General features: G+C 47.7%; 1 protein-coding gene across 1 annotated transcript in view; it reads left to right on the top strand.

Annotated features, from left to right (window-relative positions):
• Positions 1–7757: 7757 nt before the first annotated feature.
• CSF1R (colony stimulating factor 1 receptor) overlaps positions 7758–19963 on the top strand; it is a 30805-nt gene continuing 18599 nt past the window's right edge. Inside the window, exons 1-5 of the mRNA XM_007188668.2 lie at positions 7758–7940; positions 11908–12165; positions 12600–12884; positions 14582–14718; positions 15394–15553. Of these exons, the coding sequence (XP_007188730.2) occupies positions 7892–7940; positions 11908–12165; positions 12600–12884; positions 14582–14718; positions 15394–15553 (889 nt within the window). The 5' untranslated portion in view covers positions 7758–7891. The remainder of the gene's footprint in view (positions 7941–11907; positions 12166–12599; positions 12885–14581; positions 14719–15393; positions 15554–19963) is intronic.

Raw genomic sequence — 19963 nt, 5'->3', positions numbered from 1 at the left:
TGATAGTTACATAGCTAAAGAAAGTAATTTGGGGCTTTCCTGGTGGCACAGTGGTTAAGAATCCGCCTGCCAAGGCAGGGGACACAGGTTTGAGCCCTGGTCTGGGAAGATCCCACATGCCGCGCAGCAACTAAGCCCGTGTGCCACGGCTTGTATCTACGCTCTACAGCCCGCCAGCCACAACTACTGCAGCCCACGCACCTAGAGCCCGTGCTCCACAATAAGAGAAGCCACCGCAATGAGAAGCCCACGCACCACAACAAAGAGTAACCCCCGCTCGCCGCAGCTAGAGAAAGCCTGCGCGCACCAATGAAGACCCAACCCAGCCAAAAATAAATAAATAAATTTATAAAAAAAAAAAAAAGTAATTTGGCTGATCAGGCCACAAAACAGGTGGCCCTAACCAAAAGCCCCGATCCCAAGGCCCTAGTACTCATTCTGAGTGTGGACCTATCCCTTTTAAGCCTCGGTATTTGGGAATGGATCTAGAGAGTGCAGACTAATGGGGATTTCATGCCGACCCTTGAGACTTAGATGCTGATCAGTACCAAACAACCAAAGAAGGCTGGATTGATAGTGAACAGAGACTAGTGCTTATACCTGAGCATTTAATGGAAAGGAACCCATTATGGGAGGGACTCAGCCTATCACTGGTTACAAAAGCCTATTGATCCACAAATGCAAAGGACTATCTAAAAGGTAATATAAAATTGCCTGATCTGTGCCAGAAACAATCCATAAGCTGGGCCACACCCAACAGTAAATGGGGTGCAAACCCAAGGGACAAAACCAGGAGATGACTGGTAACTACTGTTATGCCAAGAGCCATGGGACATAATATATACTTGCTGGTGTTTGCGGACACCTTCACAGGATGGGTCAAAGCTTTCCAGGCTGGACAGAGAAGGCTTCCAAGAAAACAGTGGCCTTACTAAAAGCATTTTTCCCTCATTTTGGTTGTCTCTTTCAATTCAAAGTGACAACAGAGGAGCTTTCATAGCCAGGGTAACTCAAGAGTGTCTGGGCCCCTCAGAACACAATGGAAGTTACATGCTTCATGGAGACCTCAGTCTGTGGGAAAGACTGAAAAGATGAATCGTACCTAGAAAAAGACAATTGCCAAAATGTCAAGAAACCAACTTAACTTGGGAAAAGGTCTCACTAGTTGCCCTGCTTAGGCTAAGAGTAGCCCTAGAAGCCCAGTCCAGCTGAGCCCTATGAAATGTTATATGGGAGACCCTTCCTTAAGACTAAGTGTTATAAGTCTTGTAAATGATCATATTGTAAAATAATTAGATACTATAAAATGTGTACAGTCTCTACGTGTTACTGTATCTGCTATACATAAAACGCTTCTAGGTGATGAATGTTCCCCACAGACATTGCCCTGCTCTGCATAAGCCGGGGGATTGGGTCCTCCTCAAGACTTGGAAAAATCAACACCCTGAGGACAACTGCAACCTAAGTGCAGTGGAGCCTGCGAAGTCCTTCTGGTTACACATTCTTATCTTGTATTTTTAAAAAGGCCTCCCACACTCGCATGATGATTGCCCAAGACTTAAGAGTTCAAGGTGGGACTTGCAAATATTTCAATTTCGTTCCTCTTATAAAAATCTACGCTCCTAATCAGCAGAAAACAGCTAGAGCAGCCCTCCCCCTATTTCCCTCAAGGCTGAGGAATGTACCAGAAAAAAGGGGGGGAATTGAAACAGCACCAAGTTAAACTGGTTTGGGTCCTTAAATAGGTTGTTGATCAAACCTATTTAAGGAGCTATTTTACAGGTACAGATGGGAACCCATGCCTACAGGGTAACCCTGAAACCAATAATAATTAGTCTGTGGAACTCAAAGAATAGAAAGGTTGCCACCAGAGTCCTTTACAAAGTGCTAAGTCCTTCAGTAAGGAAAATCTGGCTTCCAGCAGCACATGTAGCTTGTATGGACTGACTCAAGACTAGCCAATCACCTTCCAAGCTTGAAATTTCCCCAAAGCCTTAAATTTTCCCCAATCCTGGATAGGAGAGACTGCGCTCTAATTTTGAGAGCCTTGCTTCCTGTCTCCTTACCAGCTGACCATGCAATAAAACTCTTTGTTTAGGGGGGAAAACTGCGGTGGGGTGGGGATGGTGGTGTGCTGAATTGGGCGATTGGGATTGACATGTATACAGTGATGTGTATAAAATTGATGACTGATTAAAAAAAACAAAACAAAAAAAAAGAACTCTTTGTTTCTCAGAAGCCAGTGGCATAGTATTGGCTTCTATTCATGTCTGGCACTGAGCCCTTGCTCGGTTACACCTAGGAGTGGAATTGCTGGGTCATATGGTAATTCTGTGTAACTTTTTGAAGAACTATCAAATTGATTACCACATCAGCTGCTCCACTTTAAACTCTCACGAGTTGTACAAGGGTTCCAGTTTTTCGGCATCCTTTCCAACACTTGTTATTTTCTGACCTTGTTTTTTAAAATTATGGCCAACCTTGTAAGTATGAGGTAGTTCACACTGTAGTTTTGATTTGCATTTGCCTAATGACTAATGATATTGAGCATCTTTTCATGTTCTTGTTGGTCATTTGTGTATCTTCTTTAGAGAAATATCTATTCAACTTTTTTGCTCACTTTTAAATTGAGTTGTTGCTTTTGTTGAATTATAGGAGATAACTCTAGAATATATGGGTATATTCTAGATACTTAACACTTGTCTATATGGTTTACAAATATTTTTTGCCATGTTGTCTTTTTATTCTCTTGTTAGTATTCTTTGCACCAAAATGTTTAATTTTGATGAAGTACAATTTATTTTTTTCTTTGGTTGCTTGTGCTTTTGGTGACATAACTATGAAACCATTTTCAAGTCCAGGTCATGAATATCTACCCCCATGCTTTCTTGTAAGAGTTTTATACTTTTAGCCTTTGTATTTAGGTCTTTGATCTATTTTGATTTAATTTTTGTATATGGTATGAAGTAAGGGTCCGACTTCATTCTTTTGTATGTGGATATCCAGTTCTCTTAACACCATTTGCTGAAAAGACTGTTTTCTTCCTGTTGAAAGGTCTTGGCACCCTTGTTGAAAATCAATTGACTGTTGATGTGAAGGTTTATTTCTGAACTCTCAAGTTTATTCTAAGCATAAATCTCTATCTATTCTTAGTCCAATAACACACTGTTTTCATTTCTTTAGCTTTGTAGTAAGTTGTGAAATTCAGAAGTGGGACTCCAACTTTGTTTTTTTCCAAGATTGATTTGGCTATTTGGCATCTTTTGAAATTCCATGTGAATTTGAGAATCAACTTTTCCATTTCTGCAATTAAGTCCATTGGGATTTTGAAAGGGACAGTATTGAATCTATTGATCACTTTGGGGAGTATTGTCATCTTAGCAACATTAAATCTTCCAATCTATGAATAAAAATCTTTCCATTTATTTAGTCTTCTTAATTTCTTTCAGCAGTGTGTTGTGGTTTTCAGTATTTATGTCTTGCATCTCTTTGGTTACACTGGTTCCCAAGTATTTTACTCATTTTGATGCTATTTATTTCAAATAAGATTAGTTTTTAAATTTCTTTTTTGGGTTGTTCACTGCTGGCATATAGAAATACACGTGAGTTCTGTGTGTTGATCTTGTATCCTGTAACTTTGCTGAATACCTTTTTTAGCTCTAATAGATTTTTGAGGGGTTTTTAGATTCCTTAGGATTTTTCTGAATATAGGATTCTGTCATCTGTGAATACTTTTACTTCTTGCTTTTAATTTGGATGCCTTTTATTTCTTTTTCTTCATGATTGCTCTGATTAGAACCTCCAGTACAATGTTGAATAGAAGTGGTGAGAGCAGCTGTCCTTGCCTTATTCCTGATCTAAGGTCGGGGGCAGGGTGGCGGGGTCGGCAGGGATCTTTCAGTCCTTTATCATTGAGTTAGCTGTGAATTTTTTATATATGCCCTTAATCATGTTGAGGATGTTTGTTTTAATTCCTACTCTTTTGGGTGTTTTATCATGAAAGCATGTTAGATTTTGTCAAAGACTTTTTCTGCATCAATTGAGTTAATCACGTGAGATTCTGTTCTTGTTCTGTTGATGTGGTGTATTAGATTGATTTTCATGTGTTGAACATCTTTGCATTTCTGGGATAAATACCACTTGGTCATGGTGTATGATCATGTTAATATGCTGTAAGATTTGGTTTGCTAGTATTTTGTTGAATATGTTTACATCTATGTTCTTAAGGGATATTGGTCTGTATTTTTCCTGTGATGTCCTTGTTTGTTGTTGGTATCAAGGTAATGCTGGCCTCATAGAATGAAGTGAGAGGTGTTCCCTCATCTTCTATTTTTTGAATGAGTTTGAGCAGGATTGGGATTAATTCCTTAAATGTTTGGTAGAACTCACCAGTGAAACTATCTGGTCCTGGGCTTTTCTTTCTTGGGAGGTTTCTGATGATTGATTCCATCTCTTTGCAAGTTAGAGGTCCAGTCAGAGTTTCAATTTCTTCCTGACTCAGTTTTTGGTATTCATGATTACTAAAAGTTCAAAACACTTTGCTAAAACACAAATGTATTTATAAAATGTATATATCTAAGTAGATGGAAATAATGTCCTGAAATAACAGGGTAAACAGCTTCCTCTGATCTTAGGGACAGAGACAGGTTTTGCTGCGGTGGCCTAGGCGACCCCTCGGGGTCACTGTGACCTCCACCCCCCTGGATAGCCACATCCCTTCTCCACCTCAACGCCCTCCACCAGGGAGGGGTCCTGCCAGCCCGGATCAGGGAGTTTGTGAGAATTGCATGGAAGCTGAGCACCCTATCCTGAGACCAGACACAGACTTCACCTGCATCTTAGAGATTCTCAGCTTTCCTCAAGGCCATGCATGTGCTTTCGAGGGCAGTGGTCTCAGCCAAAAGTAAGCAACAGAATCCCCTAGAGAGCCTGTTTCCTGTGCAGGTTCCCACCCCAGGCCTGGGATGGCCCTGGAATCTACATTTCAACAGGTACCCCTGTGATTCTGAGGTTGGGGTTCCTGGACTCTACTTGGAGGTACCCACCTCTGCAGGCTCCCATGAAGAACCCTGGACCTATAGGATAAAGCCTAAGCTCCCAGCCACCAAAATGTTTAATTTTGATGAAGTTCAGTTTATCTTTTTTTTTCTTTGGTTGCTTGTGGTTTTGGTGACAAAGCTATGAAACCATTTTCAAGCCCAGGTTGTGAATATTTACCCCCATGCTTTCTTCTAAGAGTTTTATACTTTTAGCCTTTGTATTTAGGTCTTTGATCCATTTTGAGTTAATTTTTGTATATGGTATGAAGTAAGGGTCCAACTTCATTATTTTATATGTGTATACACAGTTCTCTTAACACCGTTTGTTGAAAAGGATGTTTTTCCCCATTGAATGGTCTTGGCATTCTTGTTGAAAAACAATTGACTATAGATGTGAAGGTTTATTTCTGAACACTCAAGTTTATTCTATTGATCTCTGTATCTATTCTTAGTCCAATACCACACTGCTTTCATTTCTTTAGCTTTGTAGTAAGTTGTGAATTGGGAAGTAGGGACTCTTCCCTACTTTTTTTTTTTTTTCCCAAGATTGATTTGGCTGTTTGGCATCTCTTAAAATTCCATATGAATTTGAGAATCAGCTTTTCCATTTCTGTAATAAAGGCCATTGGGATTTTGATAGGGACTGAATCTGTAGCTCACTTTGGGGAGTATTGTCATCTTAACAACATTAAATCTTCCAATCTATGAATACAAATGTCTTTCCATTTATTTAGTCTTCTTAATTTCTTTCAGCAGTGTGTTGTGGTTTTCAGTGTTTATGTCTTGCATCTCTTTGATTAAATTGGTTCTCAAGTATTTTAGTCTTTGATGCTATTGCAAATAAAATTATTTTTTAGATTTCCTTTTTGGGTTGTTCATTGCTGGCATATAGAAGTACACATTAGTTTTGTGTGTTGATCTTGTATCCTGTAACTTTACTGAATACATTTCTTAGCTCTAATAGATTTGGGGGTGTTTGTAGATCTTTAGGATTTTTCTGTATATAGGATTATGTCATCTGTGAATACAGATGGTTTTACTTCTTCCTTTTAATTTGGATGCCTTTTATTTCGTGATTGCTCTGACTAGAACCTCCAGTACAGTGTTGAATAGAAGTGGTGAGAGCCTCTGTCCTTGCCTTGTTCCTGATCTAAGGTCGGGGAGGGGGGCGGGACGGGCAGGGAGCTTTCAGTCTTTTATCATTGAGTTAGCTGTGAATTTTTTATATATGCCCTTAATCATGTTGAGGATGTTTGTTTTAATTCCCACTCTTTTGGGTGTTTTATCATGAAAGCATGTTAGGTTTTGTCAAAGGTTTTTTTTCTGCTTCAGTTGATGTGGTATATTAGATTGATTTTCATGTGTTGAACCATCTTTGCATTTCTGGGATAAATCCCACTTGGTTATGGTGTCTAATCATGTTAATATGATTTGGTTAATAATCTATGCATGATCTAACATAATATGATCATGTTAATAATCTATGCTGTAAGATTTGGTTTGCCAGTATTTTGCTGAGTATGTTTGCATCTATGTTCTGAAGGGATACTGGTCTCTAGTTTTCTTGTGATGTCCTTGTCTGTTGTTGGTATCAAGGTAATGCTGGCCTCATAGAATGAAGTGAGAGGTGTTCCCTCATCTTCTATTCTTTGAATGAGTTTGAGAAGGATTGGGATTAATTCCTTAAATGTTTGGTAGAACTCACCAGCGAAACTATCTGGTCCTGGGCTTTTCTTTCTTGGGAGGTTTCTGATGATTGATTCCATCTCTTTGCAAGTTAGAGGTCCAGTCAGAGTTTCAATTTCTTCCTGACTCAGTTTTGGTTGGTATTCATGACTACTAAAGGTTCAAAACACTTTGCTAAAACACAAATGTATTTACAATATTTATATATCTAAAGAATGATCATCTTCCTGGATCAGTGTTATATGGGGCTTGTTTGTTTGTTTGTTTTGTTTTTTTAGTTTCAAGAAGTAACTTTATAACCATGTGAATCGAAATAAGAAGGAAAATACTAAGAGAATCAACTAAAAGGGATAAACACAATTGCCTCCAGGAAAGGAGGGGGCAGAGAGTCTAACCTTCTTAAGAAATACAGCAGCACAGTTAGGCACTTTGTAAAAATAAACTTAATTAATCCACAAAAAGAAAGTTCTTCAGCCAGGCTGCCTGGATTCAAATTCCACCTCTACCATTTGGTAGCTATGTGACCTTGGGCAAGTTTACAGTGTTTGATCTCCGTGAACCTCAGTCTCCCATCTGCGAAATGGGAATGATAACAGTACCAGTACCTACCCTATAAAATTTTTGTGGGAACCAAAGGAGACAGTGGAATGTAAAGGGCTTGGCTAGTGAGTGTCCTGTAAATGGAAGCTTCTTGATGCTATTTATTATCAGGCTTGTCCAGACGAACCTAACTTCTCTTTCAGCTTAGCAAGAGCCACCTGGTCACCCTGGAGACCCCCATTTGTGCAGTTGACTGCCTGTCTGACACTGGGCATGTTTCTTCTCCCAGGGCCCCTCGGAGGTGGCTTCAGAAGGGCCTCAAACTTAGCCAGTCCTGCCCCAGATTTTAACCCCTCCCCCTGGGGGTCATGGCTTTGTTTTTTGGTTGTTGTTTTTTTTCTTTTAAACGAAGATTTCCAAACTCTGTGGTTGCCTTGCCTAGCTAAAAGGGGAAGAGGGGGATCAGCCCAAGAAGAAGGAGGAAGAGGAAAACAAGACACACAGCCAGTGCAGTGGAGAGGAACGCATGTCCAGTCGTCCTGGTCCCTGCGGAGCTAGTGTCCAGGAATCTAGCTCCCTGCCCACCCCCAAGCCCTGCATCGGCCTGCCGCCTTCCCCCTGAGGCCATGGGCCCGGGGACTCTGCTGATCCTGTTGGTGGCCACAGCTTGGCACGGTAAGAGCACACCTGGAGCCTTGGGGGGATGGTGGGGGGTGAAGGGGATGTGACAGAGAGGGCTCCTGCGGAAGGACTCTGTAAACCCCTGCCCCTCACTGGGTGTCCTCACTTCGTGCTTTCACCTCCCCAGCCCTGGGCTTGCAGGTATGTGGGTGTCTGCTTTGGAGAGGCAGTCGGGGGAAAAGAGGGTATGAACGGGGTGGAACCAGCCTGGCCAAGGCTGTGGATCCGTCCCAGCTCAGATGTTGACTGTCCATGTGTCCTGAACACGTCCCTGATGCTCTCAGGGCTCTTCAGTGTCCACTAAATAGTCAATAGCAGGTTGTTGGGGGCGGTGATGGACTAGACTAAATGCTTTTCAAACCTCACCGTGCATCCAAATTCCCCGGGGATCCTGTTACGGTGCAGATTCTGACTCAGTAGGTCTCAGATGTGACTTGAGATTCTGCATCACTAACAAGTTCCTAGGAGATGCCAATGCCCCTGGTCCAGACCTACACTGAGTAGGGAGGCCCCAGAGAACCCCTGATGGCTCTGCTGGTTCTGCCAGCCTGTGAATCACTAGGCAGATTAGGCAGGATCTGACTGGGAGAGGCCTGAGAGGCAATGGTCCTTCCTTGCGCAGCTTGGGCCAGGGGTCAGAAGGAGACATAAGAGGCTAGCCTCTCTGGCCCAGGGCTCAGAAGAGGTAAATTTGGGAGGAGAGAGTACAGGGCAAGAGGCTTTTCCGGGGGGAGGACAGCGAGGGTCTCCTGGGCTTAGAGCTCTCCCAAACACAGGCTGCTGGGGCTCAGGATGGAGAGCTGTGGGGCAGACCCCAACCTAACTCCATCCCTCTGGCAGCAGCAGTGATGCAGGATCTCCATCTAGGAGGGTGCCTCACTGGAGGTGAGGGGCTGGGTGCTTGGCTTGTATCTACAGCTGGCCCAACAAACACGTTAAATTTTATTGCTCATTTGGAGGGAGCTCAGGGAAGGATGGGGACTGTGGGTGGGGTGGGAAGGCAGCCTCAGCTCTGGCCTCCCCACCGTCCTGGGGCTGCAGGACCCTGGGGAGTAGGTGCGTCTGGTCCTTGATGAGGAGATGGCCCACTGAAGGTCTTTTTCTGGCCCAGTCAGTCCCACTGGGCTTGCATGTCTGTTCTCTTTTGTTGAGATGTAATTTACACACAGTAGAAAGCACAGATTCTTAAGTGTACATTCGATGAGATGTGACAAGTGTACACACTTGTGTCCCCACTAACTCAGTTAAGATAGAGACTATTCCCCTCACCCTAAAAAGCTCCGTGGGTTTTATTTCACTGCTTTGTCCTGTCCTCCTGCCCAGAACCTGCCTGTGGGGGACTGTTGGGAGGTGGAGGGGCTGTCCAGCATCTAGCCTCAAAGGAAAGAAGAGATGGGGACAGCAGGGTGGAAACCTAAGCTTTCAGCCCAGTAGACCAGTGGTGAGTGGCGGGGGGAGGGGGCTGCTGTGGGAAAGTTGGGGGACAGGATCAGAGCACGCTAGCGACCGGGAGAGGCTCGCCAAGACCCTGGGCTGAGGAGGGAGCTCTGCCCCAGACCTTGGTGTGTGCTGTGTGTGTGTGTTTTGGGGGAGAGGAGCGGAAGCTGGGGCACACCCTGGGAGCCGATGATGGAGAGGGGTCTCCCAGGCAAGTGGGAGGGGGTGGGGAGGTTTGGGGAGATGAGACGGTGGGGTGAAGGGGCAGAAGGGGTCCAGCCCCAGCCCAGGGAGGACGGCCCTCAGCAGGCTTTTTCTTCCTGTCAGTCAAGCCAGCAGTGGGGAGCTGGGGCGGAAGTTGAGGGTGTCAGCCCTGTCCTGCGTGAATATTTGAGACGACAGGATGAAACAATAGAGATACCTCTCTGACTACATTTCCAGGAGGCCGAGGCCAGAGCTAGAGGCCAGAGCAGGGGAGGGGAAGGGAGAAGGCACCTGTGAGACCGGGCGGGGGCAGAAGCAGAACACAGAATCACAGAATCTGAGACCAGGGGATGTTACAGGCATAGGCTGTGACCTTTCAAAGTTAAAAACTTCAGCTATCAGAGTGTCAGGACCAGAGGGAAGGTTAGAAGTGTAGCAATTGAAGCCAGTAACCCAGGGCAGTAGAGTTGACTGAGCCAGAGGCTGCATATCACCTCACTGAATCCCCCTAAGACCTCTCAGAGGTGGGAATTGGGATTCTTCTCATTGGATGGAAGAGTAGCCTGAGGGTCAGAGGTTAAGCAACCTACCCAGTTAGCAGGGGGAAAACCAAGTTTTAGACCCAGGTTGGTGTGACCCCACGATCCAAGCTCTTTCCTACGATACAACCCTGCCTGGGGCCCTGCATGGTTGCAGCAGTAATAGGCCAGCACCCGCTCTGTTGGGACTTGCCAACAGCCTGCCAGAAACGATGCTTGTCCCCATCCCTGGTGGTCAGCAGCACAGGAGTGCTGGCTACAACCCCCAGGTGTTGGCTTTGGCAGTATTCACTCAATCCTTTATGCTGATCAGAAGCTCGGGCAGAGAGGCTGCGCACCTCTGATGGGTACAAAATGAAAACATAAGCCATCCTGATATCATTTGACAGAGAGGATCTTTCCAATTCTGGGGTCTATGGTCAGGGCAGGGGTGCGGGACAGTGGGATGGAAAGACCTATTTAAGAAGCTTTTGTGCACGACGACGGAGAGTCCCTGAATTTACCTGGTGCCCTCAGGGCTAGCGTGTCCGTGGCCCCATCACTGGGACAGAAGGTTTAGACTCACTAGGGGTACCTAGTGGGTCAGTGGCAGAGCCAGGTCCCGCAGCCTGAGACATGCCAGTGCCCAGCAGGTGGTACCCCCTGTCCTGGGGGCGAGGGGGTCTCTCCCCTAGAGGGGACAGTGGCCAGGAAGCAGAAGTGAGAGCATCTCTGGGAGAAGGGCTGCAGGCTTAGCGGAAACCGGGGCTGGGCCGGGTGCCAGCAATGTGTTTCCGCCTGCACAGGCTGGAGGGCGCCTGGCAGCCCCTCCAAGGCCTTGAATCAGCTCTCACTTCCCTCTGCTGCCCCTATTTTAGGCCCTGGAAAAATGCTGACACTGCAGAGGCGATGGGCCTTCTTCCCGGAGGGCCTGAGATGAGTTTCAAGTTCTCTTTTCTCCTTCAAGAAAATTTTCCTTAAAAGAGATTGTCTCCCTAGTAAACGCAGCAGTGCTGGGATGTCAGGGTGGGCTGCTGCGGGTGGACTAGATAATAAACATAAGGGCTAACCTTTACTGAGTATTTATATTTGGTGATAGGTGATGTTCTAAAGGCTTTCCATGCATTTAAATCTCCTGATATCTATCCCAATAAATGAGTACAATTGTGGTCCCCATTTTATAAGTGAGGAAACTGAGACACAGAGCCTCTGAACCATCTCACTGTGCTATAGACCAGACGTCCAATGATGGGAGTGGGCACAACAGAAGACTTCTGAACCTTTCTAACTCTGCTGGGCTAAGATCCTATACTCCTTTTCTTCTTCCCCATGTAAATTAACTCAGAGGACTTTGCCATGAACATTCCATTCATTTGTTTCCTCCTTTGCTTGTTTGAAGCCCCTTCTTTGAGCTAGGTGCCGGGTTTAGCAGCAGGGATGCAGCCCACTTTGTACATGGGGCTGAAGGAGTCCACTCCCGGGGAGAATGATGCAGTCATTGCCAGTAAGACTGAGGCCAGAAGCTGGGGGAGCCCCCATGGGACAGCGGCTGGGTTGGAGGCCGAGAAATCTCCCACTACCCTTCTCTCAGAGACATCAGTCCATCACAGCAGGTTTGGGCTGGGGGCCTGAGCAAGTGACCAGAGAGGGGCAGGAACTTGTTCAAGGTGATCCTGCAAGTCACAGCTGAACCCCAGAACCAGCATCACCCCTGCCAGGGCAGCACCCATCTCAGAGGCAGGGTATGGCCAAGGGGGTGTCACCTCAGGCCTCAATTCTGTTTGCCACCCCCCTGTCACCAGGTCAGGGGGTCCCGGTGATAGAGCCCAGCGGCCCTGAGCTGGTGGTGGAGCCAGGCACAACCGTGACCTTGAGATGCTTGAGCAACGGCAGCGTGGAGTGGGACGGCCCCATTTCCACCTACTGGACTCTGGACGCTGACGCCCCCAGCGGCATCCTCACCACGAACAATGCCACCTTCCTAAACACGGGAACCTACCGCTGCACTGAGCGTGGAGACCCCCTGGGGGGCAGCGCCACCATCCACCTCTATGTCAAAGGTGAGGACTGTGAGCCCACTCCCGAGAGGACTAGCCAAGCAGGTCCCACCATGGATGGGCAGGAGGGCTGGGCCCTAATATTAACAATCACAATAAGCCAGCTCCACATTTACTGAGTACCTGCCACGAACAAGGACCTGTGGCAGTGCTTCTAATTTAATGTTGTCCTCACAACAACCCTGTGAGGTGGTTCTGTGATTCTGCCCATTTTCCAAAGGCTCAGAGGGGTTGAGTCATTTGCCTAAGGTCACACAGCATTAAATAGTGGCGCTGGACCTGGCTTCAGAGCCCCAAGCATCAGCTGAGCTTCCCTGGTATAGTGTGACATCAGGCAAATGATCAGCATCTCTGAGCTTCCCTGTCACCAATGTCCGGGGACCTCTTGGCCTGGTGGAGGGAAGGCAGTTGTAACCCCGTATCCCCATGTTCCCCAGACCCTGTTCGGCCCTGGAGGGTCCTGGTCGACGAAGTGACGGTGATGGAGGGTCAGGACGCGCTGCTGCCCTGCCTGCTCACGGACCCAGAGCTGGGGGCAGGCGTCTCGCTGGTGCGGGTGCGGGGCCGACCTGTCTTGCGCCAAACCAACTACTCCTTCTTGCCCTCGCACGGCTTCATCATCCACAAGGCCAAGTTCATTGAGAGCCAGGACTACGAGTGCAGTGCTCGGGTGGACGGCAGGATGGTGAAGTCCCTCAGCATCCGGCTTAAAGTTCAGAAAGGTGTGTGGGCCGGGAGGGACAGAGAGCTGGCACCTGGCCTGAGGGGAGGTAACAGGGGAGGAGGGGCAGGGGGGACTTTGTTTCACCTCTTCCTTCCAATCGTGACAGAGTGATCTATGGGGCATCTACTGCGGCAAGACAGTAAGGTGTCGGGCACAGAAAGGCAGAGCACACGTAAGCCAGCAACTCAACGGGCAAGGTGTTCTCAGATCGTGAGACAGGCTATGAAAGTCATTGAACAGGGAGACGGAATAGAGTGTGTGGGAGTGGGGGGGTGGCTCATGGAGAGAGTGACATTTTATTTGAGCTGAAATGTGAATTATGAGAAGGTGGAAACAGCAGAGGAAACAGCAGGTACCTAGTCATGAGCTGGGAACAGGCTCCAAATGTTCCAGGAACGGAAGGAGGGCCCGAAGCTCTCCCACACCCTCAGACGTGGATTTCCCACTCAGTGCCGGTCTGGTGCTGGGTGCTGGGCACAGGAAGGGGGGTAGTGAGCCAGGCGATGGGGCATCGTGGTGGCGGGTGCATAGGACACCTCTCTCTGGGGGGGGGGGCAAAAATGCTGGTGAAGTCTCACTCCTGTTCCCCCTCGTCTCTGCTGGGCTGGTGGACAGGATTCTGGTTTCTGCAAGGACTGGTATGCGTCAGCAGGACCCCAGGCTCAGAACCTGGGCTTGAGGCAGGAATCAGGTGCCTGTAATGAGGCCAGGGTCAGAGCGGCATGGCTGACCCAAGGCGCTGTGCTCTGAGGCCACGAAACTGTCCAGAAAGTCAAAGGACCCCACCTTGTAGGCAGGGGGAGCCATGAAGGCCCTTTCCCTGCACTTCACCTTGCAGAGAGAGCCCTGGGCTCTAGTTCGGCCATGACCCTCTCCGTGACCACGGGTGAGTCCCTTAGTGTCTGGACCTTGAGGAACTGAATTAGATTATCTTTCAACAACAGTAACAGCTAAATATTCATTCAATTCCTACTATGTTTTAGGCACTGGGCTAGCTGTGAGGGATAGCGCCTTCATGGATCTGACATTTACTGGGGAGACAGACGAGAGAGAAAGTCAGTAAATACCAATTGTGATGATCAAGAAATCAAGCTGAAGAAATATGGGGGGCGGGGGGCGGAATGAGGCTAATTGAGCGAAACTGTGACAGGAGGCCTCTCCGAGGAAAGTCTCAGCTAAAGATCTGAAGGATGAGAAGAGGCAACCAGTCAAAGCGTGGGAGAAGGCATTCCTGGAAGGAAGGGCAAGTGCAGGGTCTCTGGGTGGGAAAGGCTGTGTGGTGGCAGCTGGGGGAGTGGAGGGTGGCAGGCATCCACAGGTCGGGAGCAGGACCTGGGGAGGCGGGAGGGACTACGGCTTTTATTCTGAGTGATGAGAAGCCACTGAATGTTGTCACGAAAGAGAGGCATGATCCAATTTTCATTGCCAAGAGCTCACTTTGGCTGCTGCGAGGAAGGAGGGAGGCCTCCCAGGTGCCTGAAGGGGTCCAGAGCAGAGAATGAGGGTGTGGGGAGAGGCACTGGTGATGGAGCAAAGGGGACTTTTCAAGGTCTGTTTAGGAGACAGGACTTGTTGTGGGGAAAACTGAGGCGTCAGGGCTGCCTCCCAGGATTTGGGATGGGAGCCTGGCCCATGGCAGGAAGCAGAGTGACAGCTCTGGCCTGGATGTTCATGGGTCCCTTGCCCTGACCTCAGTCATCCCAGGACCCCCGACCTTGACACTGAAGCCTACAGAGCTGGTGCGGATTCAAGGAGAGGCTGCCCAGATCGTATGCTCAGCCAGCGACGTTGATGTCAACTTTGATGTCTTCCTCCAACACGGAGACACCAAGGTCAGTCCCTGGGGTGTCTGTCCATCCTTCTGACATGGCAGGCCCTGCAGGATGCAGCCCCCAGCCCCACCTCAAGCTGGCTCTCTGGGCTGAGGGCATGGCCCAGGCCCAGAGAAGGGAGTGGACTCACCCAAGATCTCACTGCTTGTCAGTAGCTGATCCAGAAGCAGGACTCGGGCTCATGCCGCTAAATCTTGTGGGGGTTGGTGGGAGGAGGCAGTACTCCACCCCCTTGACCCATGACCTTTGCCCCAGCCTGTAGACAAGAGCCACATGTCAGCTCGCTTCTGACTTAGCAAGGGGTTCCTAGGCCACCTCTGAAGCCCAGGAATGTAAGGGTCCTTTCAGAAAAACTCTGGAGAGGGGAAGGAAGAGAGGGGCTTTTCTCAGGAGGAAATGGCATCCGGCTGCTTATAAGAACATCCTTCCTCCTTGTGCCTACCGTGTGCCAGGCTAGCCCTGTGCCATTTGCCTGCTCAGTCTCACTTACTCTACAACCCTAAGAGCATGGGGCCAGTGTCAGTCCCATTTTGCAGATGAAGAAACTGAGACTCAGAGTTCAGTCCCTGCCCAAGGAGAGGCAGATAGTAACCTTTAAAGGCTGAGAATTAGAAACCAGATCTTTCTAATTCCTAAACAACCTCAGTATACCATTTCCATTCCTTCTGGCTGCAGCTCACAATCTCTCAACAATCCGACTTCCATGACAACCGTTATCAAAAAGTCCTGACCCTCAACCTCGATCACGTAGGCTTCCAAGATGCTGGCAACTACACTTGCATGGCCACCAATGCCCGGGGCAGCCATTCCACCTCCATGGTCTTCTGGGTGGTAGGTAAGCATCAGGGCGGTGGGGAAGGGTCAGCAGGGATCCTGGGGTGAGGGGGTGCATAAGGGGATTGAGAGAGAGGGAGTTGATGGCAGGGAAGGAGGAGACATTGTTAGAACAGCTCGCTAGAATCCCCTTTTTCTGGGCCTGGCTAAGGAGCTACGTCACTGACAGCCCTCCCAGGTCCCCCCACCCAACCCCGGAATCCCTCCCTCCCGCCTTGGAGGTCCCACAGTGCATGGCTGCATCTCATTCCAGCATCATTAGTTCTGTTTGGGGATTAGTGTCCAGTAGCTCCCTCCTGGGCTTCACTGTTCACTCATTCATTCCTTCCTTCATGCCTGGGAAACTCACATCACAGGGACACGTGAACAGACAATGATCACCCAGTGCGGTCATGGGGGAAGCATGGGGTGTCCTGGGAACACCAAGGGAGACCCCCAACCAAGGCTTGGACAAAGTTTCCTCTAAGCTGGGACCAGAAGAAGGGAGGTGGGTTAGCCAGGCAGAGGGGTGGGAAAGGAAGGGGAACAGCACTGCTGGCAGAGGGAACAGCGTATGCAAGGCTCAAAGGCAAAGAGGGCAAGAGCATCTGAGACATCCAAAGAAGCTGACAACAGCAGGGACATGAAGGGGAGGCAGGGGTGGTCACAGGAAAGCAGGGCCGAAGGTAGTATCTGATGGCAAATTGGGTGGGGAGTTTGCATCGTATCCGGTGGAGGTCGTTAAACGTTCTAAGAGGAGAGTGATGAGATCAGATTGCACAGAGGGTCCACTGTGTGGTGGTCAGGAACCCGCACTCCTGGGGCACATTCCAACCTGGCTCCACCAATGACTTAGGCAGGTTGCTTAATCTCTGTTTCCCCATCTGCAAAATGGGGATACTAACAGTAACTGTCTCATAAGATTGCTGTGAGAATTAAATGAATATATGAATATATATATATTTGAAGTACCTAGAATAGGACCTGGCATACAGTAAATGCTAAGTGTGCATGAGGAGATGTTATCTGAGAAGGCTCAGCCCTATGCCGTGTGGATTGGATGGGAGACTAGAGGCTGGAGACCCATGAGGGCAGTTAATGCAGTGGTCCAGGCTAGAGATTGCGAAGGGTGCTGGACCACGGCGGCGGCCCAGGAGAGTCTGTCATCCAAAACGATTTCGGAGGGATAATGGACCAGACCTTGTGGCTGCTGGGATGAAGGGGTGAAGGATAAAGGAGCCAAGATGACTCCCGGGTCTTCGGCTAGAGTGATTGGGTGAGAGGCAGCAACAGCCACCGGGCTGAGAATCCAGAGCCGAGGGGAGTTTCTTCAAGGTGGGGACAGGCTCTGAGTCATTTCAGTCTGGCCACACCTTGTGTGTTAAAAGTTATGGGAGCCCGAGGGGCGGCGGCGAGGGGGAGCATGAGAATCGCTACCTTCACAGCACAAGCAACACACTAGGCTTACAGAAGCACCTAAGCTCTGCTGTGGGCCCACCCTGCGCCGGGAGCTTTGAGGGCTGAGGCAGGAAAGGAGAACATTGAACTGTCTCCCAGTGTTGGATTCTAATCCTATCTATTTTCTAGTGCAGACATACAGTAGTCACTCAATAGATGTTTGTCTTCCTTCACACATCTGGCCGGATACTTCTCAATGCTGAGGATACAGCTACAAATGAAAGAGATAGAAAAACCCCTGCCCACTTGGAGTTCGTACTCTTGTTGGGAGACGACAGTAATAAACAAAATAAATTATAAAAAAGCAAATCAGTTTGATAGGGTTTTCAGTTTAAAAATAGGGTGATCGGGCTTCCCTGGTGGCGCAGTGGTTGAGAATCTGCCTGCTAATGCAGGGGACACGGGTTCGAGCCCTGGTCTGGGAAGATCCCACATGCCACGGAGCAGCTGGGCCCGTGAGCCACAATTGCTGAGCCTGCGCGTCTGGAGCCTGTGCCCCGCAGCGGGAGGGGCCGCGATGGAGAAAGGCCCGCGCACCGCGATGAAGAGCGGTCCCCGCACCGCGATGAAGAGTGGCCCCCGCTTGCCGCAACTGGAGAAAGCCCTCGCACGAACCGAAGACCCAATACAGACAAAAATAAATAAATTAATTAATTAAAAAAAAAAAAAAAGAATAGGAAAGAAAAGAGACAATCCAAATGTGGAAGAACAATAGAATGGATAAATAAATAGATAACAGACAATAGAACACCATATACAGCAGTGAAAATGAACTCAACAGCATACACCAACATGTACCAACATGGAAGACTATCCACAAACATAATGCTGAGTCAGAAAAGCAAGGCACAGAAGAATAAATATAGTATAATTTCACTAGTATAAAAAAAAAAAAAAAAAAAAAAAATAGGGTGATCATCAAGGAAGATCTTACTGGGAAGCTGACATTTGAGCAAAGACTTGAAGTGGGTGAAGGACCAAGCCATGTAGAAATCTTGGAGAAGAGAGCTTCAGGCAGAGGGCAAGCAATGTTCTTAAGGCAGGTCCATGCTCACCACATGCAAGGAGCAAGTCAGCCAGTGTGGCTGGGCTGGAGCTCGAGAGGAAGAGCAGTACAAGATGAGGTCAGAGGTGAAAGGGAAGGTCCCCGTAGGCCAAGGTGAGGACTTGGGCTTTTCCTCTTGAGAGAGATGGGGTGCCACTGGAGGGTCTGAACAAAGGAGTGACATCATCTGACTTGGAGGTAACAAGATGTAACGTGGCTTTCTGGTGCTCTGTTGAGGACGGTCTATAGGGAGGCGAGGGTAGAAGCAGGGAGACAGGAGGCTACTGCTAGTCTGAGCTAGAGGTGATGGTGGCTTGATTAGGGTGGTAATCGTGGAGGTGGTGGGAAGTGGTTGGAGTTTGGATGGATGGATGGATGGATGGATGGATGGATGGATGGCTAGCTAAGGGGAGAAGAGAGAAGAAAACAGCCTTGCCCTAAAAGCTCACAAACTCAGAGAAGACAGCTACCTAAAGGAGGAACCAGATACATGAAGTAGTGTAGATGTGGTGCCTAATGTATGTGTCATCTCAAAGGGCAGCAGAGGGTCATGCTAAGTGAAATAAGTCAGAGAAAGACAAATATTGTATGATATCGCTTATATGTGGAATCTAAAAAAATACCACAAACTAATGAATGTAACAAAAAAGAAGCAGACTCACAGATAAAGAGAACAAACTAGTGGTTACCAGTGGGGAGAGAGAAGATGGGAGAGGCAATATAGGGGTAGAGGATTAAGAGGGACAAACTACTATGTATAAAATAAGCTACAAGGATATGTTGTACAACACAAGGAATATGGCTAATAATTTATAATAACTATAAATGGAGTAAAACTTTTAAAAATTGTGAAGCACTCTGTTGTAGACCTGAAACTTATCAAATATTGTACATCAACTATACCTCAATTTAAAAAAAAAAGCAACAGGAATCCAGAGGAAGGAGAGCTCCCTTTAGCCTGGAGTGATGGGTGGAGTCTCCCTAATGGGTACAAGTCTTGGAGAACGAGAAGGATCTAAATAGAAGAGAGGAAGAATATGGGGTTCCTGGTGCAGGAAATGACTTGAGCACAACATCCAAGGTTGGAATGACTGTGGTGTGTCCAGGGAACATGAGAACATCGAGATGGGCGGAGAATTGTGTGTGTGTGTGTGAAGTGGGGACGTGGCTAGATGGGCATAGGGAGACCTGAGTAAGAAGAGCCTTGAATGCCAAGCTGAATAGTGGAGGTGATGGGGAATCACAGGGAGCTTTTTGAGCAGGAACAACACAGGGTAGAAGAGTGAATTTTAGATTTCATAGAATTGAGTAAGAAGAGGAGCCCTGAGAGATCATCTAGTCTTTTTGCAAAGCCTTGGGATCTTAAGAGGGCATTAGAGTAGCTTCCATGAGAGGCAAAGAGAGGCTGAATGGATGGGGGTTTTTGCACCTCTCCTTTGCCTACAATTCAATCAGAGCAGCTTGATTTTAATTCATGCAACATTTACTTAGAAGAAACCAGCCAAGACTCTTTCAGTTATAGGTACTAGAAATCAACTCAAACTAGCCTAATCAAAAGAGGACTTATAGCTAAAAACCCCATGGATATGAGCTTCTGGTTTAGTTAGATTTAGGTGTTCAGGTGTGGACAAGAATCTGTTGCTTCCCAACTCTTGGCTCTTTATTTTTCTTGCGGGGCAGCACCAAGTTTGGAAACCCCAGTGGAATGAGAGCTTCTCTTTCCCTCGAGTTCCAACAAAAATCATGGAAATTAGAGTCATGGACTCACACGCCTAGCCCAAAAACCAATCACTGGTCCCAAGGGGACAGATCACCCTGATTGGCTGGCCTGGGTCACGTGCCCACTTTAGAGCTGGATATGGAAGCTGCATTGACTCTACTACTACTGGAAAAAGGGGAAATGGGTGAGAGCGTGTGGAAAAAAAAAAA

This window comes from Balaenoptera acutorostrata, chromosome 2 (genome assembly GCF_949987535.1).
Source record: "Balaenoptera acutorostrata chromosome 2, mBalAcu1.1, whole genome shotgun sequence".
Taxonomy (NCBI): domain Eukaryota; kingdom Metazoa; phylum Chordata; class Mammalia; order Artiodactyla; family Balaenopteridae; genus Balaenoptera; species Balaenoptera acutorostrata.
This window is presented reverse-complemented; position numbering and strand designations above follow the sequence as displayed.